The sequence below is a fragment of the Heterocephalus glaber genome, unplaced genomic scaffold, assembly GCF_053883595.1.
Source record: "Heterocephalus glaber isolate CG9 unplaced genomic scaffold, H.glaber_assembly_v1.0 deba00001428, whole genome shotgun sequence".
Classification (NCBI taxonomy): Eukaryota; Metazoa; Chordata; class Mammalia; order Rodentia; family Bathyergidae; genus Heterocephalus; species Heterocephalus glaber.
The window spans coordinates 26,257,914-26,285,845 of record NW_028258293.1 but is presented as its reverse complement, the minus strand read 5'-3'; the positions used below and the strand labels follow the sequence as shown (position 1 = coordinate 26,285,845).

General features: G+C 38.8%; 1 protein-coding gene and 1 pseudogene across 3 annotated transcripts in view; one reads left to right on the top strand and one right to left on the bottom strand.

Annotated features, from left to right (window-relative positions):
* Stim1 (stromal interaction molecule 1) overlaps positions 1-27,932 on the top strand; it is a 232,239-nt gene that overhangs the window by 139,154 nt on the left and 65,153 nt on the right. For all 3 annotated transcript variants that reach the window (XM_004863332.4, XM_004863333.4, XM_013064988.3), the window contains exon 3: positions 16,426-16,540. In XM_004863332.4, coding sequence (XP_004863389.1) covers positions 16,426-16,540 — 115 coding nt within the window. The remainder of the gene's footprint in view (positions 1-16,425; positions 16,541-27,932) is intronic.
* LOC106007642 (telomeric repeat-binding factor 1 pseudogene) lies at positions 24,703-25,835 on the bottom strand (annotated as a pseudogene).

The window sequence follows — 27,932 nt, the reverse complement described above, 5'->3', positions numbered from 1 at the left end:
GCCCAAAGATGCTGTTAGTCTAGGCAAGATCAGAGCCCTACAAAGTTGGAGGCAGAGTGTAGAGGTCATTTGGTAGCCAGGAATAGTGAAGCCAGCAGAAAGGGAAAACCCCTGTGTCAGGCATTAAGATTCTGACTCTTCCTGTCTAAGGAGGAATTGACAGCTGATGCCCAACTGTTGGTTTCTCTGTGTATTTGTCTTTCTGTGCAAGTTTGTATCTGTATTCACATCACATCCAGTATACTTCATGGCATTAGAAAGACTTGGTTTCCAATGCAGTGTCTGGTTCACTTGAGGATTAATGAACCTCTTAGTATACGTTCTTGTGTTGTTCTTTCCCTACCTCCTCCCTTCTTCTCTCTCTTCTCCAAATATACTTACTATGCTTCATTTTAAAAGAAGAGCTGAAGTTTACCAGATAAATAAAGGAAGCAGAGCATTCCAGAAAAAGGAAACTTCATGAGTAAAGTTATGAGGTAAAAAAATAGGACATCCAGGGAGAATAGTTTCCTCATCCATAATATAGAGACATCCGTAATATATACCTTCAATAAGTGGTGTGAAGGTCAAAAAAGATAAAAGATGTAAAAAATCCTTTGCAAACCCCAGAGCTGTGCACAAATTTCAGTAGTAGTGTGAACTATTTTTTTCTAATTTTCTTTCTGTGCTCGAGAGTGTTAGGCCCTCCCATGTGCAAGTCCTTGTAGACATGCACCACAGAAATTCACCACTGAGTGGGTGAGAGCCATGCCCTGTTTCATCGTGCCACTTGGCATGTTATGGAGGTACAGCAACAATGAGACCTTCCTGGGACTCAGGCTAAGTGTTGGTTTGGCTAGAATAAGCCAAGATAGAGAGTGTGAGCCCTCTTGTCCAGGGACCCAGGTTCAGCATAGTCAAATATTTATAAAGTATCACCTGCATATAGGCACTGTGAAGGACTGTACCTTAAATTATCTAATTTTATCTGTTTTGTAACTCTGACATAGTCTGCATTTTGCATGCTCAAGAAAACATAGTGGTCAGCTTCAGAGATGGGATTTGAATTTGTATCTGTGAGATTATTTTTCCTGAATGACATTTCATAAGTTTTCTAATATCTCCGAGTGACAAACAAATTCCCTGATTAGTTGAGAGTAGAAAACTATGAGATCTCAGACAATATAGAGATGGAAGAGTTGGAGAGAGTTGCTGGGCTCTTTTTGGAATTTAATGATAGAATTTTTTTGGGGGGGTGGGCGGGAACCGGGGGTCAAACTTGGGTCCTTGTGCTTGCGCAGCAAACAGCAAAACCGCTGAGCTAAATCCCCGGCCCAATGGTAGAATTTTTTTCCCCACACTGTTCCTGTCCTGCATATATCTGTATATATTTGTCTCAGGTAGTTTCTTCCAGTGTATCTGATTAATCTGTCTATCCACAGATCCTAGCACAGAACTAGTTACAGAGTAATTTCTCTGTAAATACTGGTTAGGCAAATGAATGAATAAATGGTTCTTAGTAAAAGTTTCTTGGACCCCTAATATCTGTATTATTCCTTTCTGCCTTCTCTCATTGTACTGTAATATCCTAAGAGAAGATTTTTTTTATCCTCACCATCTGACTTTTTATTACCTTCTAGTAGGTGTGAAATAGTACTTCATATGCCTCACTTACCCGTATGTCAAATTCTTTTTCCATGCTTGGGAAGTTTTCTGCCATTACTTCTGTGAACAGGTTATTTAAAAAAAAAATTTCATTTGCACTATCTCCTGTTTTTTCATTGACTCTGATCAATCTTGTGTTATTCTTCTTTGCATCATCCAGCAGCTGTTGGATTGATTTTTTGTGGTCCCTTGCTATTTTTAAGAAATCTTTCTTTTCATGCGCACTAACCACAGTCCTGTCTTCTATATCTGATATTTTGTCCTCACATTGGCTCATTCTGCTGTGTATACTTTCAGTGGAATTTTTAATTTCCTGGATATCTGTTTGAATCTGTTTCATGAATTCCATTACTTTCCTATGTTGGGCGTTCATGATTTCCATCATTTTCCTAAGCTCCTCTATTTTTAAAAAAAATTTATATTTGTTTTAGAGTCCCTAACCATGTCTTTCATTATGGTCACCATCTCTGTAGTTATCAGAGAGATTATTTCCGATTTGATTTTTTTCTAGAGCCTCATTCATCTGCTTTGCTACTTCCAGTGTTACCACTTCAGAGAGTTCAGGTGGGTGGCTTTTGGATTTTACCACCTCATTGTCCCCTGGGTTTGCCTTTGGTGAGCTGGAAGTCTGGGGTTGTGTCTTGCTTAAGTATCTTCTTATTTTCTGTTTTTTTTTTTGGTTTAATTCTTGGGTTGATGCTTATAAATTGTTTATGGCAGGTAGCTTTATTGCTAGTATTTAGAAACCTTAGGAAATGACTACTTCTCAGACGTCTTCTTGATGTAGGTTTCTTCTTTTTTTGGGTTTTGAGTATGTTGCAAGGTCCTTTAATTTATTGAGGATGAGAAGTTGCTGCCTGTTTGGCCTAGCCCCTGGTTCTTTGGCACTGGCCTATAGTTTGTTTGTGACCCTTAGACAATCTGTCTTGGCATACTAGGAAGAAAAACTGATTAGAACAATTATATCATGTTAGCTAAAGTAGTAGAATCAGCAATAACAATAGCATCAAACACAGCCTAAAACATGACAGACTGTGGTAACTATAATTTGCCACCTTTAACATATGAACTATATTTGAGATTATATAACAAAATTTAAAACAAACCAGAAAATTGTCTATAGTAAATATGCCCAAAATATGGTGATTTTACCCTCAGGGGAGAAAATTTAAAAGGAGCTGGGGGAAAGTATAGAGAAACAGAAGAGGAAGAGATTAGAAGCAAGGCTGGAGGGCAAAGGAAGATTATGCAAACTTTGGGAAATTGGTGAAGAAGGTAGGAGGGAAAGAGAGAAGGAAGAAATAAAAACAAGAACAGAACAGAACAACAACAAAAAAAACTAGTAATAATGTTCACACTAATGTAAAAATAAGAACAGTCAAGAAAAAAAGAAGAAAAGAATGAAAAAAATGTCCATTTCAGGGTGTGTCTCTGCTGTCAGTAGTTGATAGAGAGGGCAGATGGAGCCCAGATCTGTGTTGATTAATCCCAGCAAGCCAGTTGTAGATTTTACAGCAGAATAGTAGATAATCCCAGTAAGTCTGCACCTTTAGTTTCACTGAAGTTTAGGCTCATTTCTGGCTGTGAGGTTGGAACCCGGTTTGTTCAGCCTGCAGCACTCTGTGTGCCTCCTGCCAGCCTAAACTTGGCTTGCTGCTGGTTTGAACTCAGGTTCTTGACCTCCTGCCAACTTGAACTTGGTTCTGCTTCACCCCTGGAAGCTACTAGATGGAGCCAACCCAAAGCTTCTCTGAGTTCTGAGCTTAGTTGGCTTCTCTCCGAGATGGCTACCGGCCAATAACCCTCTCCTGGGGGATATCCAAATTGGAATAACTCACCAGTGACCACAGTCTGCCACGTCCACTGCTCTGCTCCACTGGTGCGTTTCTCTGCAGAGGCTTTTGGGTTACCAGTAGTCACCATGTGTCTGCAGATTCGAGCCACCCCCTCCACGCAGCAAACCAGGGCTCAAGGAGAAAGCACCGCTTGTCACCTCCCTCTTCTGTGTTGAGAGCTCTCTCTTCACTCTCCCGATAGGCTTCAGTTCTCACTTCAGATCCTTGCTGTGTCCCAGGACCCACTTTCTTCCTTCTTCTCTTCCTCATTTTGCTATATTCCAGTGTCTGAACACCAAATCTTGGAGAGGCTGTTTTGCTGCTGTTCACCACTCCACCGTCTTCCCAGAAGTCTGTGAAATAGTATTTCATTATGGTTTTGAGTTATATTTCCCTAATGTCCAATGTTGTTGAACATATTTTCATGTGCTAGTGCTATTGATCATTTGTATATCTTCTTTGTAGAAATGTTTTTTCAGAGTTTTTGTTTGTTTTTTTGAGATAAGGTCTCACTTTGTAGCACAGGCTGGCCTCAATTTTGTGGCGCTCCTCTTGCCTAAGCCTCCTCAGTGCTAGGATTACAGGCATACACTACCATGCCTGGCTCCTTTGCTCATTTTTTATTTGGGTTAACTGTCTTTTTAGTATTGAGTTGTTAAAGTTCTTTATATATTCTAAATGGAAACATCTTATTAGATATATGATTTGTAAATATTTTCTTATACTATTGGTTGTTTTTTTGCTTTCATGGTAATTTCCTTTGAAGCATAAAAATTTTGTAGTTTTAATGAAGTCCAGTTTATTTTTGCTGTTGTTGCTGTTCATGTTTTTGATGTTATATATAAGACCATTGCCACAACCATTGCCAAATCCAATAATTCATTGCCAAATCCAAGGGCATGATGACAAACTCCTGTGTTTCTTCCAAGATTTTAAAGGCTTCTGAAGTTTAACATGCATCAAACTGAATTCTAACTACCACTTCACCCAAAACATGTTTTACCCACAGTCTTCTCTGTTGAAGTTATCTTCATTGTTTCAATTTCAGCCTAGGCCCAAAATTATCTGTAATTGCTTTCATACTCCAGAACCATTGGTAAATCCTGTGTGTTTTATCTTCAAGATAAATCCAAAATGTAATCATTTTTTACTTCTTTATTGCAGGGACCAAAGCTCAGTAGCCTTGCCTCCTAATAGATAACACAACCAATATTCTATTCTCAATGTAGCGGCCAGAGAACTTAAAAAAAAACTATATATTTATCTCTAATCCTTCCTTCCTTCCTTCCTTCCTTCCTTCCTTCCTTCCTTCTTTCCTTCTTTCCTTCTTTCCTTCCTCTGTCTCTCTCTTTCCCTCCTTCTTTCCTTTTACTTCTCTGCTCAAAACCCTGAAGTAGCTTCATGTTTTATTCAGTGTGAAAGCCTGAGTCCCTACAGAGTCAACAAGGTCTTGTGATCCTCTCTCTTACTTGTATCCCCCTTGGCGACTCTAACCATGCTCCTTGCTGTTCTTCATGTATTCCTTGTTCTTGCTTTAGGGCCTTGGTTCTACTTCTTACCCCAACTTGGGATATTCTTCTCCTAGATTCATTTGCTAAGCCCCTCATATCACAAGTACTTTGTTAATTCTCATACTTCACCTTATTGATGAGAACTTTCGCAGGGCACCATGTTCAATAATGGAATTCATACCTTTTGCCACTCCTGGCACTCAGGGGCTCACAGTGCATCTTTTTTTTTAAGTTTAAAATTTTTAATAAAAATTTCAAGAACTTGGGCTGGAAGGGGAGGGAACAAAGATATAAAAAGAATTAAGATGGATTGTGTACATGTACCAACTCTCCATGATGAACATAATCATTATGGACTGTAAACATGTACTAATAAAAATGTAAAAAATTTAACCTATCATCTTTTGGATTCTATCATTGAATCATTTATCATTTATTGTCTACAATATAATCTCTGTAAGGGGAAAGGCTCTGTTTTGTTCACTGCGATGGCTTAGTATTGGTACTCAATAAATATTGTTCAGCAAGTGAATGAATATCTTGAAAGGAAAAGATTTGTTTTTTTCACCTGAATTCAGATTGCTATCTGGAGTCACTTACCTCAGAACATGTCTACTACTGGTAAATGTTCTTCATGTTTATTATCTAGAAAAGTATTTTGCCTTCATTTTTTCCCAAGAGGCTTTTGTTGAATATAAAATTCTTGATTGACATTTGGGTGTGGTGCCACATGCCTGTAGTGCCATCTACTTGGGCAGCTGAGGCAGATGATTGTGAGTTTGAGGCCAACGTAGGCAATCCAGTGAAACCCTGTCTCTGCACCCCACCCCATCCCACCCCGACCCTTGTCAAAATAAGATTCTTTGCATATACACTATTTGTAGTTTGTTGGAACTTCTTAATGGATATATTAATGTTTTTGAAAAAGTTTGGCAAGTGGTGCATGATTGTAATCCCAGCTTCTTGGAAAGCTGAGGCAGGCAGATCACAAGTTCAGGGTCAGCCTGATCATTAGAGAGACCCTGTCTCAGAATAAAAGAAATTTTAAAAAATGGCTAGGATGTAGCTCAGTGCTGTGTGAGTTCAATCCTCAGTACTGCAAACAAAACAAAGCACTTGGGAAGTTTCCAGTCATTATTTCTTTGAATATTTTTTCTTCTCCTTTCTCTTAACCATTTCCTTCTTGCACTCATTATACATATATTGGTGTGCTAAATGGTGCTGCACATTTCTATGATACTGTTCATTTTTGTTTATTTTAAGATTGTGTACGCTCTACCAATATCTGTTCAGGTTCACTAATGCTTTATTCTGATGGTTCAGATCCTACTGTGGAGCCCCTCTCCTAAATTTCTCATTTCTGTTATTGTAATTTTTGATTCCAGAACATCCATTTAGTTCTTCATTTTTGGGGGGGCGGGTACTGGGGATCAAACTCGGGTCCTTGTGCTTGCGAGGCAGGTGGCAGAACCACTGAGCTAAATCCCCAGCCCCCCTTTTTAAAAATTTTTTATGGTCCATGCTAGGCAAGCACTCTACTACAGAGCTACATTTCTAGCCTGTTTTTCAAAAATTTTATGATTTCTGTATGTTTATTAAATTCTTGATGCAACATTGTCATCACTCATTCCTTTACTTTTTTAGTCATGGTTTCCTCTAGTCTTTGCTTTTTTTATTTTTTATTTTTAAAGAGCAGATTAGGTAAGTGCTTTCTCTACCATTGGAGCTGTATCTCTAGCCCTTATGGACATATTTTATACATGGCTACTTTGTGGTCTTTTCTGTTAAATCTGACATCTGGTCACTCTTACAGAGTTTCTGATGCTTGCCTTCTTTCTGTTGTATAGACCATACTTCTTGTTTATTGTATGTCTTGTAATCTTTTTTTGAAACTAGATATTTTTATTTATTTATGTATATATGTATTTATTTATTTGGTACTGGAGATCGAACTTGAGTCCTTGCGCTTGTGCAGCAGGCGACGAAACCTCTGAGCTAAATCCCCGGCTTGAAACTAGATATTTTTGATAATGTACTGTAGCAATTTTGAGTACTACTCCAACCTCTCTAAGGCTTATGGTTATTTGCTTATTTCTTTTTCTTTCTTTCTTTTTTTTTGGTATTGGGGATTGAACTCAGGACCTTGCGCTTGTGAGGCAGGCAGCAGCACCACTGAGCTACGTCCCTGGCCCACTTGTTTATTTCTTAATCACTGACTATATTATTTTAGTGGTCTTTCTCTCCCCTTTCTCCACAGTGTGATGTTGCTCGTCAGTGAGTACATTCTTGAGTGTGCAGTCTCTCTTGGATGATAGTGGTTTTGGCAAGGCTCCCTTTGGCATTTGCTCTGGCCACATGTAGCTTTTAAGTTCCATTAATTGCCATCTAATTGCTCTCTTGTTATTAACAGTGATATCTTTGAGTCTAGGTACTCACACATGCTATGCAAATATTCTACCATTGAGCTACAACCCCAGCCCCTGTTAATTTAAAATTGTACATTCATCTGAGTAGCATGAAATCTCACACCTTCTCTCTCTATTCCATCCCAGATGTGAATCAGCCCTTTATCCAGAGTATGCTCATTGTATATGCTATCTGTCCTATCATTCACTTAGTAGCTATTTAAGTTATAAGATCTACTGTCATGGTATCGCAGGGGCATGTTTAAATTAATGATTCCAAAGTGCAAGTGTAGCAATGCTGGCGATTTGGAAATGCCGAAAAGAGGTCATGAGGTAATGATTCCTTCAAGTGAAAAAGTGAATATTTTTGACTCAATGAAAAAGATAAAAATGTATGCTTAGGGCCCAGGGATTTAGCTCAGTGGTTCCGCCGCCTGCCTTGCAAGGTCCTGAATTTGATCCCCGGTCCAAAAATAAAAAAGTATGCTTAGTTGCTAAGATAAATGGTAAAATGAATCTTCTATCTGTGAAACTATAAAAAAGGAAAAAGAAATTTGTGTTAGTTTTGGTGTCACACCTAAAATTGTAAAAGTTATGGTCAAGTGCATGGTAAATACTCAAGATGGAAAAGACATTACATTTATCATTGATATGTATGTGTGTATAGGAGAAAATGCAGTAGAGTGGGTTCAGTTCAGTACTATCCACAGCTTCAGGTATTCACTGGGGGTAGGCACTTCCCATGAATAGGGGGATGACTGTACCACTAATGAATCTACTAATCTTTTCCCAAATGCCTTTCACTATCATTATTTTTTGAGAACATCCTTACTTCTTCACACTTCTAAGATGTAGCCATTTCCTTTGGAAGAGATTTGAAGATGTCTTGTCCTCTAGGCAATGTATTTGAGTCATGGTTCTAGAGCTGTGAGTAGGGACAGTGACATCCTTCTCTCCGAATAACACCCTCACTTTAGGAGCTGAGCATTTGCTGGAGGGGTAGTAGTAGCTTCAGGTCTTCTTGATTGCCTCTCCTAGATTATAATTGTCATCTTGTGAGCCAGGGCAATGACAGTTGGGGCCCCAGTATCCCTACTGGTGCCGTATCCATGGTAAAGCTTCTGTCCTATGAATGAGGGATGAGCAGAAAAAGGCAGGCCTACCTCTTGGTCATACTCTCCTGGAATTAAACTCTAGCAACAAGTAGCTAGGGGCAGGATGAGAAATGTTGATATCCTATCCCTCCCAGGGAGTTAACCCTCCCAGTGGGAGCTTGGTGTTCTGCACCATTCTGGAGCAGAGTTTCTGTCTCATTGAGGAGGGTGTGTGGTTGGAGCAGGTCTTCTTTCAAATATTATAGATTCTTGCTCTTATCAAGCTTTGGAGCAGGCCTTTTTTCAAATATTATAGATTCTTGCTCTAATCAAGCTTTAGTAAATTTTATTGAGCATATGTTTCTTTATTTGCTATATACCCTCAAGACCGTTTATAGAGACTTCTAATGGTTGTTTTTGAAAAATAATTTTCCCCAGTTTCACTGGAGACCAAATACATGGAGTTTTTCATGCTGTTACATCAGAAGTCTTCTCTAACACATCAAGCTTTTGTAAATGTCCTTTCTTATGTATTCTATCCAATGCTATGTATTCATCCCATGTAAATGTGGCACTATTAACGTCAATTAAGAAGGCATCTCTTCTTTCTGCAAAAAACCTTTTCAAATTAGTGATTATTTCTGTCCTGCTGCCAGAAGACAAAAGTTTCCAGCCAGTAATACTTAGCTGGTTTAGATATTTCGGTCCTTATGTGTGTAGTTCCAAGATTGGAGATGTTTGATTATCTCAGTCTTTGCCATTCTGGCCAGGTAGCTGGTAAGCTTTAACCTTAGATGCTGCCTCTAGGACTTGACCTGTGTCATGTACTAGTGTCATGGTAAAGCCTCTGAGATTCCATGAGAGTGACTGAACTTCATCATCAACCTGAGAGGGATTCTCTGTATCTTCATTGGTACCAGGTGGTTGAAATGAAGCAGTGAAAGGAAAGATAAAGTTGCTGCTTTGGAGGAAGTTTCCTGATGGTAGAGATAGCCATAAAACAGCTAAGGATGCTATAGTATATTAAGTGAACACTGTGATAGAGTCACAGCAGGGGAGGAGCTCAGTCACCTTGCCCTCATCCAGAGTCACTGACGTGTATTCTGGGTTTGAACAGATGACTATGTGTGATCAACAGGACACTGTTTTAGGTGTGAGAATAGCATGGCAAAAACACTGGTCTGGTGAAAAACCTTGTAATTTTAGAGAATATTAAGGAATTAATTACCATAGAGAATGGTGGGAAGTAGCACTTGATCAATGAAAACAGCAAATAAGGGCCAGTCCATAGAGGGTCTTGTATAAGGCTAGAAAGTTTTGACTTTAGATGGAGTTAAAACTTTCAAAGTAGGAAAAGTAGGACTTTTGAAGTTAGTACCAGTAGACTACAGCACCTTATCTTAATTATCTCCTTTGTGGATATCCTGGCACATTGTCTTTTCTTTTCTTTCTTTTCTTTCTTTCTTTACTAGGGATCTTAGGACCTTGCGCTTTTGAGGCAGGCGGCGGGACCACTGAGCTAAATCCCCAGCCCGACATTGACTTTAGATAAGCACTTAGGAAAGATATATCTTCTACCTCCTCTTTGGGTCTCCCTTATATATGAGGGTTCTTCATCACTGTGATAGTGAGCCCCTGGATTGTACATTCTTAGTATCTTCATATTCTCCTTAAAATATATTTTACACAGAGATATGTGTGTGTGTGTGTGTGTGTGTGTGTGAACACAACAGGCAGTATTCTAAGCTCTTTATGTGAATTAACTCACTTATAATGCCCTCCAAATGAAAGAATAGAAAGTTTTATACAACTATTATCTCCATTTTACAAATCATGTGCATGATACATTGAAAGTAAGTGGTAAAAACCAAGATTCAAACCCAGGTAGCCTGGCTTTAGAATCAAGTCTAAATTGTCATGCTACATTGACTTTAAGCTAGTGTAACCTTCTGGTCTCTGGCTAAATACCTTTGTTTTAGATTGGGTGACAATTTGGAGACCTTTTTCTTTCTTCTATTTGGTTTACATAGTATGCATTGACTATTTTAAGCTAAGCATTGTACTACATATTGTGGGGCAAACTCAAGGAAGGGGCACTCATGCATTTATGTAACAACCATAAGCCTTGCTCTGTGCCAGGCCTTATGTTTGGATGTGGGTTTTGTGGAGCTAAATCAACTATTCATTTAGGTGTACCAAAGAATTTATATGATACTGTAGGAAGATATAAATGATAAATAAAATATGGTCTCTGTTTTGAGTTGCTTAGGGAGAGTAAAATGGGATAATTAAATAGTAATTATAGTACAATGGGTAAGTACTACCATAGATGTATACTCTCAGAACTAAGGAAACAAATAACTAAGGGGCAACTAATTCACCTGGGAGCAGTCTGGGAAACTTCACAGAGACAATGACCTTATCTTTTTTTTTTTGGTACTGAGAATCGAACTCAGGACCTTGCACTTGCAAGGTAGGTGCAGCACCATTGAGCTAAATCCCTGGCCCTACAGTGACTTTATCTGTAACAAGAAAAAAGTGGAAGAAAATGTATTATATAGAGTGCCTTGTGCAAAGAATTGGGATCTAAAAGACCATGGTTTGTTCAAGGAGCATGAAGTAGCTTGATATGTCTAGAGCAAGGGTTAGTGACTTTTTCTATAAAGAGTCAGACAGTAAGTATATTAGCCCTTGCTGGCCATAGTCTCTGTAACAACTACTCAGTTCTGCCTTTGTAGCATAAAATTAGACAATACATCAGCGAAAGTGTTTGGCTGTGTTCCAGTAAGATCTCATTTACAAAAATAAGCACCGAACTGGATTTGGCCATTGGCCATAGTTTCCTGACCCCTGGTCTGGAGTTTTAGGTCTAGTAGGAAGGGAGAGTGGCCAGGAGGGTGACTGGGAAGTAAGTCTGTGAGCCACATTGTAAAAGGCCTCAAATGCCAGGCTGAGAAATTAGGACCTTTTCTTTTAGGTTATGAAGAGCCATGATATTTTAAGTAGGTGAGTTGGTCTAATTTGTGCTTCATAAAGGCCATTCTAGTGTTTAATTTGATAAAGAGGAGACTTAGATATACAAAGATGAGAGAGAACGGTCTGACTTCTCCCTACCGTCAACAAATAGCTTCTGATGTTATTTGGGACAGGTATTTCATCCCTGAAACATTCATGTCCTAGCACTCCATGTAAATGGCATTTAGTGCTACTGTAGCTAAAATGTGGGTCCTTGCTGGATGTTTAGGAGGTGAACAAGAGTTGAAGAGTATGAAAAAAAGAGTTGGGAGGTATGGAGCACATGACGTGCTGTTTACTAAGGAGGTGGTGGGTTGCAGGGTAAGTGGGAGTAGAGGTACAGTTTGGCTTGGGAGGCATGGAAGGAAAGTAATGAGGCACAAAGTTAGATAAGGGAGGGGAGTAATTGGTTCTAAGGTAGGACCCAGGGGAACTTCCCAGATTCCTGCACCCAAAGTTGTGCTGGTTTTCCTTTGGCCTTTTTTTTCTTTTTTAAAACTGGGGATCGAACTGGGGACCTTGTGCCTTCAAGGGAGGCAGGCGGCAGAACCACTGAGCTAAATTCCCGCCCTCCTTTGGCCTTTTGTTAGTGAATTCTGTTGCCTGAAGTGCTGAGTGGGCCCGCATTGTGGGAATTCTAGAGAGATGTCTCACCTCTTTGCTGCTCCCACCTACACTGGTTCACTACTTCCTCACACTTAGGATGGGGTTGCTTGCCTTATGCTACTTCTTGAGAGATCACTTTTCTGAGCTCACAGAGCTAAATATACCTAGTGACAGCTGGTGCCTTGGTGCTTAGGCGAGCTATTGAGCTGCAGTTTTAGCCAATACTGCTTTCCTCATCGTAAGGCAAGACTTTTAGGGATCCTCTTTGGACCTTCTTGAGGGAGGGGCTCCTTGTTCTGAGTCTAAAACAGTAAATCCTTGTTGGGGGAGCCAAGAGGCAAAAGCTGCCTATAAAGCTGCCTTTGCTTGTTGTTGCCTGTAAATTTTGTCTTAAGTCAGGTTTTAACTTTTAGCAGCACGGGGGGCCAGTATTTAGAGTAAGATGTGATAATGCTTACCTCAAATATATTGAACATCAGAGTTGTAGTTCAATATAACTTCAGTTTGTGGTATTGGGGATTGAACCCAGGGCCTTCACAATGAGCTACATCTCCAACCCCTGTAATATATATATATTTTTTTAACTTTTGAGAGAGGGTCTTGCTAAATTGCTAAATTGCCCAGGCTGGTCTCCAATCTATGATCTTGCCTCTGCCTCACAGAGTCCTTGGGATTACTACAGGCTTGTGCCACTGCGCCTGGCTCAGTATAACATTTTGATATGCTACATTTATTATCGAGTAACTGGAAGCTTCTGTCGGAGTATGTGGTTTTACAGGGTAGACACAGAACGAGGCTGATAAAGGTATGCGCAAGAGCTGTGGAAGCATAAAACAACCCATTTTGTTAAACTTACAGAGTGATTTTGTATATACTAGAAGTCAAATTCAATGCCTCCAAAGACTGCGGGTATCATAACTACTAAGTGTATAATCTGTGATGGCAGGAGCAATGGCAAACTAGAGAGCACATGCTTCTTCAGAAGGAGGCAGCTGCTGCTCAGCTCTGGCAGACTATTGCCACATAGGTATGTGAATCCAGGAGTGGTGTCAAAGAGCTGCTTGTGATACCTGTTGATAGCTCAATGAAGACAAAATCGAGAACTTCATTATCTCCCTTAGCACCAGCTCCAAGCTGCTCTCCCCCATTTTGATACAAACAATTGATATTTTTCTCAATTTTAGGTAAAACACAAAGCAAAACATATTCATAAAATGTTGCATTTGACAATTAATTTACAGTGAACACTCTGGAGAAAAGTAGTGTGTTTGCTGTGCAAACACAATCTCATGACAAGTCCTTTAGCCACTACCCTAACTTTCCAATCAAATTATAGCCCTTAACTATTTTGTTTTTTAAAAGCTAGGCTGAAAAGCTGGACGTAAGTCCAACTGTACAATATGCTTTGCAGGCCAATAATACAAAGGCAGTTTATGACTTCTGTAAACATGTCTCATTTAATTCTTATCACACTCAAATAAGAGGGATGATTAGCCCTCAATGTGAGGGGATAATAAGCTAAGAGATGCTGAATAGCTTGCCTAGAGCCACACAGGAAATAAGTGGCCTATTTGTACAGGTTCTAAAGTATACTGTATAGTATAGTGCCTTTCTGAATTTAAAGGCCTGACTGTTGCAGCCTCACTTCGTTGTTCTCTGGAAGAGGTTCCATTCAGATTCAGACCCTTCCTTCACATAGAGCATCTGTCTGCCATTTTCACCATTTGGCATTGTCTTTGTGCTGGCCTTCTTTTCTGACTCCACTCCTTTGCATGCTTTTGTGGCACCAATAGGGTCTGTGAATCCCCAAGCAGATACTTTCCACTTTCTTTCCATGAACTTTTCTGCTGTCCACATACCTCATGATCAGACTTTCCTATAAAAAGCAGTCTACTTCATGTTGGTTCTCTATAAGCAGCTAGCATCTCTTATCAGATGGTTTCCTGGAGTTATCTAGTAATAGAAAATCTCCTTCCTTGGAGATTTTAGCATTTCTGTTCTTAAGACCTGCCTGTGATACTTGTTGATAGATCAGTGAAGACAAAGATTTTTTCTGTTTTACACATACATCTCTCATACCTGAAACTATACCTGACATGGAAATCTTTATTTATTTTATTTTTCATTTTTTTGGAAATATTAAGAACACATTGAAGTCCTACCTACCCCAGGAGCTGAGGTGGGAGAACTGCTTGAGCCCAGGAAGTTGGGGGCCAGCCTGGACATCTTAAAAAACAAACAAACAAACAAACACACACTGGACCCCAGGGATAAAGAAAAATGAATAAGAAACATTTCCTGATTTCCTGAAAATCCTACTATAATGTGTTCCTTTGAGACTAGTAGACTAGTAATCAAAATAGTGTGTATATGTATGTGTGTGCGCATATATATATATATATATATATATATATATATATATATATAGCAGTGATCACTGCCTAGCATATAAAGAGTTAAGGATCAAGCTGAATGATTCTGTGTAATCACAGATAATATACAATTTCTAAAAGTGTTGATTTCCTTCATTTTTCTCCTTTCTTATAAAAGTATATTATGGAAAAAATTCTGGATAATTAAGAGATGACATATGCAATGCCAGGGAAATATTTGGACCTTAAAGTCAGGCATCATGGGTTAGAGTACTAATTCCATCACTTATCAGCTATAACCATGAACAAGTGTTTTAGCTATCTAATGCTGTATTACAAACCTTCCCCAAACTCAGTGGCTTATCATGGCATTTATTTTGCTCATGTATTACATTCTGGGCATGGCTCAGTAGAGATAGGTTATCTGTGTCCACTAAGTATCAGATTCAAAAGCTGGGGGCTGGAATCTCCTGAAGTGTCAATCATATGTCTGTCGTCTAGGCTGGAAGACTTAAACAGTTGAAACTGCTCAGATATCCCTCTTTATAGTTTTTCATATGATCTCTCCAGCATGGTGACTTCAGGGGAACCTTCAGGTGCTTCTTATATATTGGCTCAGGGGTCCCCAAATATGTGTTTTAAAAGAAGGAGAACCAGGTGGAATCCATATTGCCTTTTCTAAACTAGCCTTTGGAATCATACAGCATCACTGCTGCCACATTCACTTTGTTAGAAGATGAGTGTATTTGTCAGCTTTCCATCACCATAATATAATACCTGAGGCAATTAACTTATAAAGAGAAAAGATTTATTTTGATTCACAGTACTGGAGTCTCTATACCAAAATTCAGTGTCCTAATTTCTTGGAGTCTTTGGCAAGTGAGGGTGGTACGTCATGGTGGAAGTATATAATGGAGAAAACAATTTATGTGGTGAGCCAGGAAGCAAAGGAAAAGAAAAAGAGGCTGGAGTTGTTCAGTCCCCTTCTATGGCATGCCCCCAGTGACACAAAGACTTCTCACAAGGCCCCACCACTCAAGTTTCACCACCTCCTGGCAGTGGCACCCTGAGGACCAAGCTTTTAACACATGGGCCTTTTGAGGACACTTATCTAAGCCATAGCAATGAATTGCAAATGCTAGCCTATATTCAAGGGGAACGGAATTCATCTTTAAAGGGAAGATTGTCAAAGAATTTGTGGACATGTTTTAAAGTCATAACAGCAAGTAATTTAACCTCTAAATCTAATTTTATTTGGGTCAAATTACATCACTTTTGAGAGTATTACTATTCTTATTTGTAAAATAGGTGTGATAATTCATTGGTTGTGAAAATTAGGTGAGAGAACATTGTGAAAGTTCTTGGAATATTTCTTAGTGTATAAAGAAGTATTCAAAAATTGCGAATTCTTCTTTGCTTTCTTTCTTCCCTTTTCTAGCTTATTGAATTCCAGTTAATTGTCATTTATTGTATTTCCATAATTTAAAAAACGGTATAGGGGATGTAAAAAGAATTAAGATGTGTTAAGTAGGTGGACCAACTTCCCATATTGAATGTAATTATTATGCACTGCAAATATGTACTTTTCTTTTTTTTTTTTTTTTTGGTACTGGGGATCGAATGTGGGACCTTGTGCTTGTGAGGCAGGCGCTGGAACCACTGAGCTAAATCCCAGGCCAGCAAATATGTACTAATGAAATTTAATTTTTTTTTAAGTATAAGAAAATAATTTCTGATTCATATTTATTTTTCAAGTGAAACAGAACAAAGAAAGGTAGTTTCAATGGCAACTAAGACATATGGACATGATACATGAGTGATGTGGTACAATTATGCATTGGGTAAATGGAATAAGCTATGGATAGCTAGAAGTACCCTCTGTGAAGATCTTGTTGGACTGGCTCTGTGGCATGTCTTGTGACTTGTGTGCTTTTCTCTTGCAGTTCCTAAGGGAAGACCTCAATTACCATGATCCAACAGTGAAACACAGCACCTTCCATGGTGAGGATAAGCTTATCAGTGTGGAGGACCTGTGGAAGGCATGGAAATCCTCAGAAGGTAATAGGCAAGCTTGCTTGTGAGTCCTCGTTATTAGAAAGTTTAGAGGAGAAAGAAGATGGATAGCATCTTGGCCTTAAAAGGACATGAACATAAAAACCAAATTATTGAAATGATTCTGTATACAGTCACTGAATAAGACTGAATATAGTCACTGTGCTGGGAAAGGGGAACATTCTCCAACAAGAATTAGTGTTGTCTTTTTTCAGAATGTTTTTTGAATTGCAGCCTATCTCTACTTCTCTTCTCACACCACCCTGACATAGGAATCAGTTTCTGCTGCATCATCCCCACAGATAAGGAGCTTACTGGTCTCTTGAGGCAGCCCTTTTCTTCTGTAGCTCACCACTTAGTCCCAGTTCTGCTGAGTCCCAGATGGTTCAAACATTGGATAGAAGTACAGATGAGCTCTCTCCTGAGCCTTTGCTTTCCCAAGTTAAATAGCCCTAGTCTTTGAAGAAAACATTTTCTCAGCCTTCTCCACATCTTGGTTTCTAACATTTTTATTAGAATGTTTCTTAGATCTCTGGAATTGGACACAAACTCCCAAATGTAGTTTTATCCTCACAGAGGTGACTTCTTGGTTCTGGACCTTGTGCATCTGTTAATGTAACCTGTTTAGATACTGGTGTCTTCAGTAGTCATATTGTTCTACTGACTCATATTGATTTATTAATGAAAAATTTAGATCTTTTTCATATGTGAGTATAAAACTGCTAAACCATGACTAGCATTTTTTTTTCCTGGAGCATTTTCTTCAGAGTTCAAGTTAAAGAGCATGCCTAATTGATCCCGCCACTCCCAGCCCAGAGGAAAGGGTTTTTGGGCCTCCGTCTTTTCCACAGGTCCCAGTCCAGTGGTAGGGGCTTCTGAGCCACTGTCCCACTGCTCCTGGTACAGAGGAAGGGGCTTCCCAGCTACCATCCCTCCCGCCGCTCCCAGCCCAGAGGAAAGGGCTTTTGGACCACTGTCCATCCTGCCACTCCCGGCCCAGAGGAAGGGGCTTCCGGGCCGCCATCCATCCCGCTGCTCCCGGCCCAGAGGTAGGAGCTTCTGAGCTGCAGTCCCACTGCTCCTGGTCCAGAGGAAGGGGCTTCCCAGTCACCATCCCTCCCACCACTCCCAGCCCAGAGGAAGGGACTGCTGGACCACCATCCCTACCGCTGCTCCCAGCCCCTGTCCCACCTCTCCCAGCTCAGAGGAGGTGAGCCACGCGGGCCCCAACAGCATCCCCCCTGCCCCCCCAGTCGAAATGAGAAAACATGTAAATAAGCCTCAAAACCAGACTTTCAGATCATCTACAGCAACCCCAAAGGGAAGAGATGGAACACTCTGATACTCAACCCCCTGGATCCACTGAACTGGCAACAAAAGGGGATCTGGAAAAAATGAAATCAGAAATAATTTCTCAGATAACAGGAGAAATTGTGCTCCTAGTGCAAGACATGATTAATAAATCTAGAGAGGAGCTGAGGAACATGATGGAATCCCAACATAGGAAACAAATGGAATCCATAAAACAGATGCCAATAGATTTCCAGGAGATGAAGAACTCCACTGAAAGTCTACACAGCAGAATGAGCCAGTGTGAGGACAGAATTTCAGATATAGAAGATAAGATTGCAATTAGTGACCAGGAAAAGAAAAATTGCTTCAAAATTATAAGGGACCACGAGAAATCAATCCAGCAGCTGCTAGACGATGCAAAGAAGAATAACATAAGACTGATCGGAGTCAATGAAGAAACAGGAGAGAGTGCAGATGACATAAAAAAACTCTTCACAGAAGTAATGGCAGAAAACTTCCCAAGCAGGGGAAAAGAACTTGACATACAGATAAGTGAGGCATATAGGACTCCAAATAGCCTTAATCAAAAAAAATCTACACATGGGCATATAATTATTAAGATTCCAGAAACTCAACAGAAGAACAAAGTTCTACAAGCAGTGAGAGAAAAGAAACAAATCACATACAAAGGAAAGCCCATCAGAATCATAGCAGACTTCTCAACACAAACCATCAAGGCAAGAAGAGCTTGGAGTGATGTATTTCAAGCCCTAGAGGAAAACAGCCTCCAACCCAGATTGATGTACCCTGCCAAACTATCTTTCAAAATTGATGGAGAAATAAGATACTTTCATGACAAAGAGCACCTGAGGAACTTCATGAATACCAAACCATGGCTCCAAAAAATTTTACACAATATCCTAGGAACAGACAATGAGGATCACAACCCCAGGAAGCAAAGCAGAATGAACCCATCTGGCGCGACAAAAATTAAATGTAAAGGGGGAGGACCCAACAAAAAGAAAAAGTCATGGCAATGACAAGTCAATATGTTTCAGTTATAACCATCAATGTTAATAGTCTCAGTTCACCAATCAAAAGAAATAGACTGGCAGAATGGGTCAAGAAGCAAAATCCAACAATATTCTGCGTACAAGAAACACACTTAATTCAAAAGGAAACTCATAGACTGAAAGTTAAAGGGTAGAAAACAATACTCCATGTGATGGGAACCCGAAAAAAAGCAGGAGTAGCTATCCTCTTGGCAGATCAAGTAGATTCCAAACCAACACTGATTAAGAGAGACGAAGAAGGACAATATATCCTTGTAAAGGGAACAATCCAACAGGAAGAGATGGCAATCATAGATATCTATGCACCAAACACTACTGTGCCCAACTACATAAAACAAATACTAACAGACATGAAAAGTCATATATGCACTAATACAGTTGTAGTGGGGGACCTCAATACCCCACTATCACAAATAGATAGATCAACTAGACAAAAAATAAGTAATGAAATACTAGAACTCAATTGAACTCTTGAATAAATGAACTTAACAGATGTTTACAGAGTCTTCCACCCCACAAAATCAGAATACACATTCTTCTCAGCTGCACATGGGTCATTCTCCAAAATAGACCACATACTCATGCATAGAACATGTTTAAGTGCAAAGGAATTGAAGTTATCCCCTGTATATTATCAGACAATACTGTGATGAAATTGTAGATCCATAGCAAAAGAAACTGGAAAACTTTCATAAACATGTGGAAATTGAACAACACACTTCTGAATAACCAATGGGTCACAGAGGAAATTAAAGAAGAAATCAGTTCCTTCAATTAAATGACAATGACAGTACAACATATCAGAGTCTATGGGACACAATGAAAGCAGTCTTACGAGGGAAATTCATAGCAGTGAATACGCATATTAGGAAAACAGAACGAGCCCAATTAAACAACCTGATGCTGAACCTCAAGCTTCTAGAAAAAGAAGAGCAGGACAACCCCAAAGCTCATACAAAGGAGGAAATTATGAAGACCAGAGGAGAAATCAATGCAATGGAGACTAAGAATGGTACAAAAAATCAATGAAGCCAAGAGTTGGTTCTTCGAAAGAATCAACAAAATTGACAAACCCTTAGCGAACCTTATCAGAGAAAGGAAAGAAAAGGCCCAAATCCATGCAATTAGGAATGAAAAGGGTGAAACTACAACAGACCCAGAAGAAATCCAGAGGATCATCAATACCTACTTCCAGAACCTATACGCCAATAAGATGGACAACACAGAAGAAATGGACAGATTCCTAGATACATAATGAATTACCAAAGTTGAACGAAAAAGACCTAAAAATTCTAAACAACCCAATATCAACCAATGAAATTGAAAATGTAATTAAAAACTTATCAACTAAGAAAAGCCCGGGCCCTGATGGCTTCACTGCTGAATTCTACAAGACATTTAGAGAGGAACTACTGCCACTACTGGTTAAACTCTTCAATGAAATTGAAAGGGAAGCAATCCTCCCAAATTCACTCCTGGAAGCAAGCATCACCTTGATCCCCAAAGCAGAGAAAGACCCAACTGAAAAGGAGAACTATAGGCCAATCTCACTAATGAACACAGATGCAAAAATCCTTAATAAGATACTGGCAAATAGAATGCAGAAGATCATCAAGAAGATCATACACCCTGATCAAGTGGGATTCATCCCAGGGATGCAGGGATGGTTCAACATACACAAATCAATCAATGTAATACACTATATCAATAGAGCCAAGGACAAAAACCATATGATTATCTCCATAGACACAGAAAAAACATTTGACAAAATCCAACATGCATTTATGATAAAAACCCTACAAAAAATTGGAATAGATGGTCTTTACCTCAAACTGATAAAAGCTATCTATGAAAAACCAACAGCCAATATCATACTAAATGGTCAAAACCTGAAATTCTTCACACTAAAATCAGGACCAAGACAAGGATGTCCACTATCACCACTCTTGTTCAGTATAGTTTTGGAAACATTAGCCGTGGCAATTAGACAAGAGAAAGAAATAAAAGGAATAAAGATAGGAAAAGAAGAAGTCAAATTGTCATTATTTGCAGATGACATGATACTCTATATAGAAGACCCCAAGAACTCCACCAAAAGTCTTCTAGACTTAATAACCAAATTCAGTCAAGTAGCTGGTTACAAGGTCAACACACAAAAATCAATAGCTTTCCTCTACACCAATGACAGACTCACTGAGAGAGAAATAGGGCGAATAATTCCTTTCACAATAGCATCCAATAAACTGAAATACCTAGGAATCAACCTAAGGAAAGAAATCAAAGACCTCTTCTCTGAAAACTATAGCACTCTGAAAAGCGAGATTGAAGATGATATCAGAAAATGGACAGACATCCCCTGCTCCTGGGTAGGAAGGATCAATATAGTGAAAATGGCCATACTTCCAAAACTGCTATATAGATTTAATGCAATTCCAATTGAGATCCCAGCAGCATACTTCATGGACCTTGAGAAAACAATCCAAAAATTCATTTGGAACAAGAAGAGACCCAGAATAGCAAAAGCAATTCTAGGTAACAGAGACATGGCAGGGGGTATCACAATCCCCAACCTGCAATTATACTACAAAGCTACTGTGATAAAAACAGCATGGTACTGGCAAAGAAACAGACCTGAGGACCAGTGGAACAGATTAGAAGATGCAGAAACAACGCCAGACACACTCAGCCATCTTACCTTCAGTAAAGGAGCCAAACACCCTCACTGGAGGCAAGATAGCCTCTTTAATAAGTGGTGCTGGAAAAATTGGGTTTCAACTTCCCAAAGATTAAAACTAGACCTATATCTCTCGCCCTGCACTAAACTAAAATCGAAATGGATTAAAGATCTAATATTAAAATAGAAACACTGAACCAGTTGGAACAGAGGTTAGGTAGAACTCTTGAAGACAGCGATGTAGGAAAAGATTTATGAACAAAACCTCAGTTGCCCGTGAACTAGCACAAACAATCAACAAGTGGGATCTCTTCTTATTGAAAAGCTTCTGCACAGCAAGAGAAACCACCAGCAGTGTGAAGAGACAACCCACAATGTGGGAAAAAATCTTCACCTGCTTTTCCTCAGACAAAGGTCTACTATCTCAAATCTATAAAGAATTTAAAAAGATCAGACCTCCCAAATTTAAAGACCCAACCCAAAAATGGGCATCTGAAATGAACAGACATTTCTCACACAAAGAAGTAGAAATAGCAAATAAATACATGAAAAAATGTTCAACATCACTGGTCATTCGAGAGATGCAAATGAAAACAACGCTGAGATTCCACCTCACTCCAGAAAGAATGGCTGCTATCATGAAATCAACCAATAACAAATGCTGGTGGGGCTGTGGGGAAAGAGGAACCCTGGTCCACTGCTGGTGGGAGTGTAGACTGGTGCAAGCACTGTGGAAATCAGTATGGAGATACCTCAAAGAACTAGGACTGGAAGTCCCATTTGACCCCGCTATTCCCTTGCTGGGTATCTTCTCCAAAGAATTAAAAGAATCATACCACAGTGATATATGTGCACCCATGTTCATAGCAGCACAATTTATAATAGCTAAAGCTTGGAAACAGCCCAAATGCCCTTTAACTGGAGACTGGATAAAGAAAATGTGGTTTTTAAAAAATAAAATGGAGTACTACTCAGCCATAAAAAATGAGAAATTAGAGACATTTATAGCTAAGTGGATGCACATTGAGGCAATACTCTTAAGTGAAATAAATAGGACACACATGTAAATACCAAATGGTTTCTCTGGTGTGAGAAAGTGAAAGTGTAAATAAGTACTAAAATGTATAATAGATAATGTGAAATAGGAAGAAAAGGGGCAAAGAGGAAGGAAGTGGGAGGAGTAGTGGAAAGGAAAGAAAATGGAATTAATATATTGAGAAAATGGAAAAATAGGAACAAAATCTTTGTAAACAGGGAGGAGTGGAGGGGTCGAAGGGAGGACTGGGCAAGGGTGAAAAAATAAGAACCAAGAGAGACTGTGTAAAAGTGCAAATTTCCAATGATGAATGTCATTATGTTGTATACCTAAAATGTACCAATGATTAGAATGAATAATCGATAATGCAAAATAGGAAGAAAAGGTCCAAAGGGGTAGGGATAGTGGGAGGGGCAGGGGAAAGGAAAGAAGGGAAAGGAAAAATGCTGAGAAATGGAAAAAATGGAAATAAAGTCTTTGTAAATAGGGAAGGGTGGAGGGGGTGAAGGGAGGGCTAGGAATGGGGAAAAAATAAGAACGAAGATGCATCATGTAAAGGTACAAGTTCCCAATGAGAAATGTAAATGTGTTGTATACCTACAATGTACCAATAAAAGAATTTAAGAAAAAAAAAAAAGAGCATGCCTAATTATGTGAGATTATGACAGGAAAAGGGAAAACAGGGCTTTAGCTTCCTTTCCATTCATATCTGTGGCTAAAGCTTCCTTTGATACTATCCAGATTGGAATCAATCTCTTCTCTTAGTGTATGTCCTCATGCTAAGAAGGGTTAAACGTAAGTGATTACCAGCATTCCTGGTTTTTAGATGAGGAACTTTAGACCTTGGCTTATGAAGTTACTTGTTCATTGTTTTTTTTTTTTTAATCATTCACGTTTTTGTTTACTATATACACAAGACAACAAAAATTCAGGAACAGTGGGAAAGGAATGTATAAAACTAATAGAAAAGGAAGAGATTATAAAATATAATATCACTATATGATTTTTATACAGATACTTGAATGTTTTAATATTTTTCAAACACTTGCTAAATAAAGTACTTATAACTCAAAATGCTAAATAATTGTTAGTCTTTGACTAAAACTTCTAAAGAATAAATTGTTGCTGAAAACTCAAAGTTGTTAGTAAGCTCTGACCTTGTATTACTTATAGATGTCAAGATGATCATGATTAATACAAAATTAAGCCTTTACAGAATATTATTTATGCCCGATACTGATTTATTAACTCAAAATATCAGAGAACACATTATCAAGTTATAAAGCTTTATTGAAAACCATCTTTACTAAAGTTTTAATACTCAAAGAAATATATGTGAAATCATTCCTAACTGAAACACAAAGCTATTCTTGCTAAGAGTATAAATACTGTCCTATAGTCATTATTGTTTGCAACTCTTTTCCTTAAAATAAAACTTTGAAAGAAAAACTTAAGCTTATCAAAACTCATAACTACTCTGTGTATTTATCATTCTATTAACAAATGTCTTAGGAATTAAATAGTACATTAAAGCCATAAATCATCATCTCATCTCAAAGGACTATTATTACTCAATTATCTAGAAAATCATTTTTATGCTGTGTCTTATGAGGCTGAGGCTGGCCTACAGTGGGTAAACAGAACCATTTTTTCCCCTTTATAAAGTTTTAAATTTTTTATTGAAACAGAATTTAGGAGTTGGGTATTGGATTCGGGTAGGGTGTATTTATATTTTATCAAACAGATTCTTGAGAAATAAGCTGATGGCATATAATTTTACAGTACACATCCTTATTATTTAAACTGACAAAAATAATGCTTTAAACAACAGTTTTAACATGCATCAATGACCAGCAAGTTTCAAATATAATGTAGTAATCAAACTATTTAACTTTGCTTTTATCAAACTTTGACAAACACATTCAGTCTTCATTGTCTGAGCAAATCAACTTTAGTTTCTTCATGGTCCGCCATCTGTCTTTTAAGATGACACTTGTTCCGTTGTTGAATTTGTAACGTAACAGTATTTTGATCCAGTTTCCCTGTCCATATTTTCTCACACCAGATTTCAAATTCTTGTCCTCTTCCCAAAGCCATGGCTGGTTTTTCCTGTGTCACTGTATTTTGTGAGTTACTGGTTGGTTTGTTGAAGCAGGTCTTTTAGTATCTCTTCTGTTTTCCTTTCTTCCACCTTTTTTCTTTATCCAAATTAATATCAGTTTCTGTTTCATCATCATTACCACTAGGTTTATCTTGAGAAGTTATTATTCTTGTTTTCTCATTTTCCACTACTTTTGCTGCTGCCTTCATTAGGAAAGTTGATGATTTTTCACTTAGCACACAATTCACGTAATTTCTAACTTTCTCCATCATGTGATTGTAGCTGAAGTGTTGAAAAAAAGGAGTGATATGGATCTTTCTGAGAGATTATCGTAAGTAATTTCCTTTCCAAGGTCTGAATTTTAATTAAATTCTGTATTTCTTCATGAAGTTTGCCATGTTGTTTTTCAACTGAAGCCCAAATCATCAGGGCCGATTCCCAGGGTGTAATTCGCTCATCACTTTCAAACTGTGCATCAAGAGATTTTCCTGCTGCAATTCTTGTCAAAAACTGACATATGTATACAGTTCTCAACTGATCAGTTGTAAGACTATGTAGTCCATGAGTAATAGCCTCGGCACTGTTGTGGATGCTGTGGAAGTCCTTGGAGTGGCCGTCACAGAATGCCCAGCAGAGGGAGAGGCAGAGGAAATCCAGCATCCACCCTGCAGCCCCTGCCTCCGCCTTCACCACCAGGTCCGTGTCCTCCTCCTTCTCTTCCTCAGGGATCCCGAACTCCACCTGGCAGTCCAACAGTTCCTGGCACTCTATGTGCTCCTGTTCGTTTCTGGCCTTTTCCATCAGCCACTTGTTCATTGTTATGCATTTAATAGAGCCAGAACTTAGACTTAGGCCTCTGATCTCTAGGCTGGTACTTTTCCTTACCATCTTGGTTGAAAGCACTGTTACGGTGCTAGAGGAGACTAGAATTTTAGATCTGGAAGGGATCATCTATAATGTAGATATAGAGAGCATTGGATTTGATGCAGGAAGACCTTAGTCTGATCCTAGTTCTGGGATGGATCAGCTGATGCTTCTTGTTAACTCTATTTTATCAATTTGTTTTTTTAATTTTTTAAACTTTTAAAATATTTTATCAGATTAGAATAAGAATAAGGAAGCTGTAAGAGAGAGCTTACTGGAAATCTTTAGAAGCTGAGTTCTTTGTGGGGTTTTGGTTGTTGTTTTAATAGCTCCTGAGCAACTCAGACTGTCTACTGATGAGAGATGAAGCACTATCATGAACTTTGGAACTATACCAGAATTTCCAGGAAAAAATCTACCATCAGTACCATTTAATTCTGGGTTTCTTCTCTAATAACATAAGGACAAGGCACTTGCTTTTTAAGAGTCGGTTTTATAAGTAGGAACTTAGAATGAAAGATGCAGGGTGAGCATTCCTAGCCTTTTCTAAAAGCTCACAGGAAGTATTTGGGAAGAGAAAGTGACCAAGAGAAGGCAGAAATAGAGGGATTAAATCATAATACTAGAAAACAGCTCCCGGCAGTTTTCTGGTAAGAACTTTATTTTTGGACTCAGCAACTATTTGGAACACTTCCAGTATATTCTGAATTACAGAAAAATGGAAGACAATGCATTGAGTTTTTTGGAGGAGAGGGTTCTCATTAGTCTTGAGGAGAGAAAAGCATTTTAATTCACAGTAATGTAGCTCATAGCTAAGACAGGAGAAGATATATATGTATATATATTTTTAAAGGATCGACTAACCATGTGTTATATTCAGTGGTTTGACAAACTGAAAGTAAAATTCTTCTTGTCTCTATTTTTACCAATAATTTGCCTCATTATTCAGAGCAGGGCCCTAGTCTCTCTAGGGCAACAATTTCCAGAGCTGCAAAAAGCACATCATAATCTGGCCCTAGCTCAAACTGGCTGGCCTGAGTTTAGCTAAATGGTGTAGATATCAGCAGTGGTCATTTGTGTTTAGAACATTAGCTGGCTAATGTCAGTCTCATCTCTGTGATTAATGCAGTTAATATTTTCTGACTAATATTGGAAGCCAATCTTTTCTCTCTGTCACTTTAATCTGAGCAGAAAAGGCTGCTGATCTCTGTATCGACCAACTCTGGACTTTAATAATAAAAACAGCAACTCAAAAATGACCCTGACATTTATATAATATTTAATATGTGCTAGGCACTATTGTAAGTGTTTTACATATGGTAACTCATTTGTTTCTTACAAAATCTTACAAACAATAGATTCATTATCTCCATTTACAAATGAGGAAAATGAGACAAAGAGATTAATTGAAACAATAATAATGTGTTTGTCATTAACTACCCAGAGTTACTTCAGACTTCCCAATTAAGGGATAGTCCCCAGTAAGTTTGCCCTTTCTTCAGACACCAACCATAAGCTCTGGGAATTCCCAGGCTACGTCTACTTCTGCTGCAACTGACTGCAAATATGGGAGTTCCCACAATCCTTTTAGGTTCCATAATTTTCCTAAACTATTCATGGAAGTCAGGAAGGCCCTACACTTATGATTACTTACTTACTCAAAAGCAGTGGTGGTGAACCTATGGCATGCATGCCGCAGCCAGCTGTTTGTTATCATTGAAAGCTCTAAAAGTTTTTCCATCACTGCTGTAGAGGATACAAATTAGGACTAACCAAAAAAAGAGACCCAGAGGCTGAAATCTGGGAAGATCTTGAATGTGGTACTTCTGTGTCCTCTCCTGCTGGAATCAGGGCACATCACCTTCCCAACACGTCAATGTGTTTACCAATCAGAAAGCTCAAGCTAACTTGGTGTCTACTATTTTTATTAAGGTTTCATTACATGGGCATGATGGCTTGCATTATTGGCCACATGACTGAACCCAGTCTCTAGCTTCCTTTTCAACCACAGGTTTGGGCTGGTATTACTGGCCCAGAGCCCCAGCTCTCTAGTCTCATGGTCTTTCTGGTGACTGTCTCCCAACCTGAGCTATCTCATTAGCATGAATTCAACTCTGATCCAAGGGGCTGACCACGTATAAGAAAGATACTCCTATCATTGAAGGAATTCTAAGAATTATTACATCCCAGGAATGTAGGACAAAGATCAGCCAAATTCTTAGTTCAACAACATTAAAAAATTAAGTAAGGAAGACCTGGACAAGTTGGCCTGAGAAACAACGGAAAACAAGTAGAATTCCTGGGATACCAGCAGCAGAGACTGAGGGATTGGCCTCTTCTAAGTGGCTGCTCTCAGA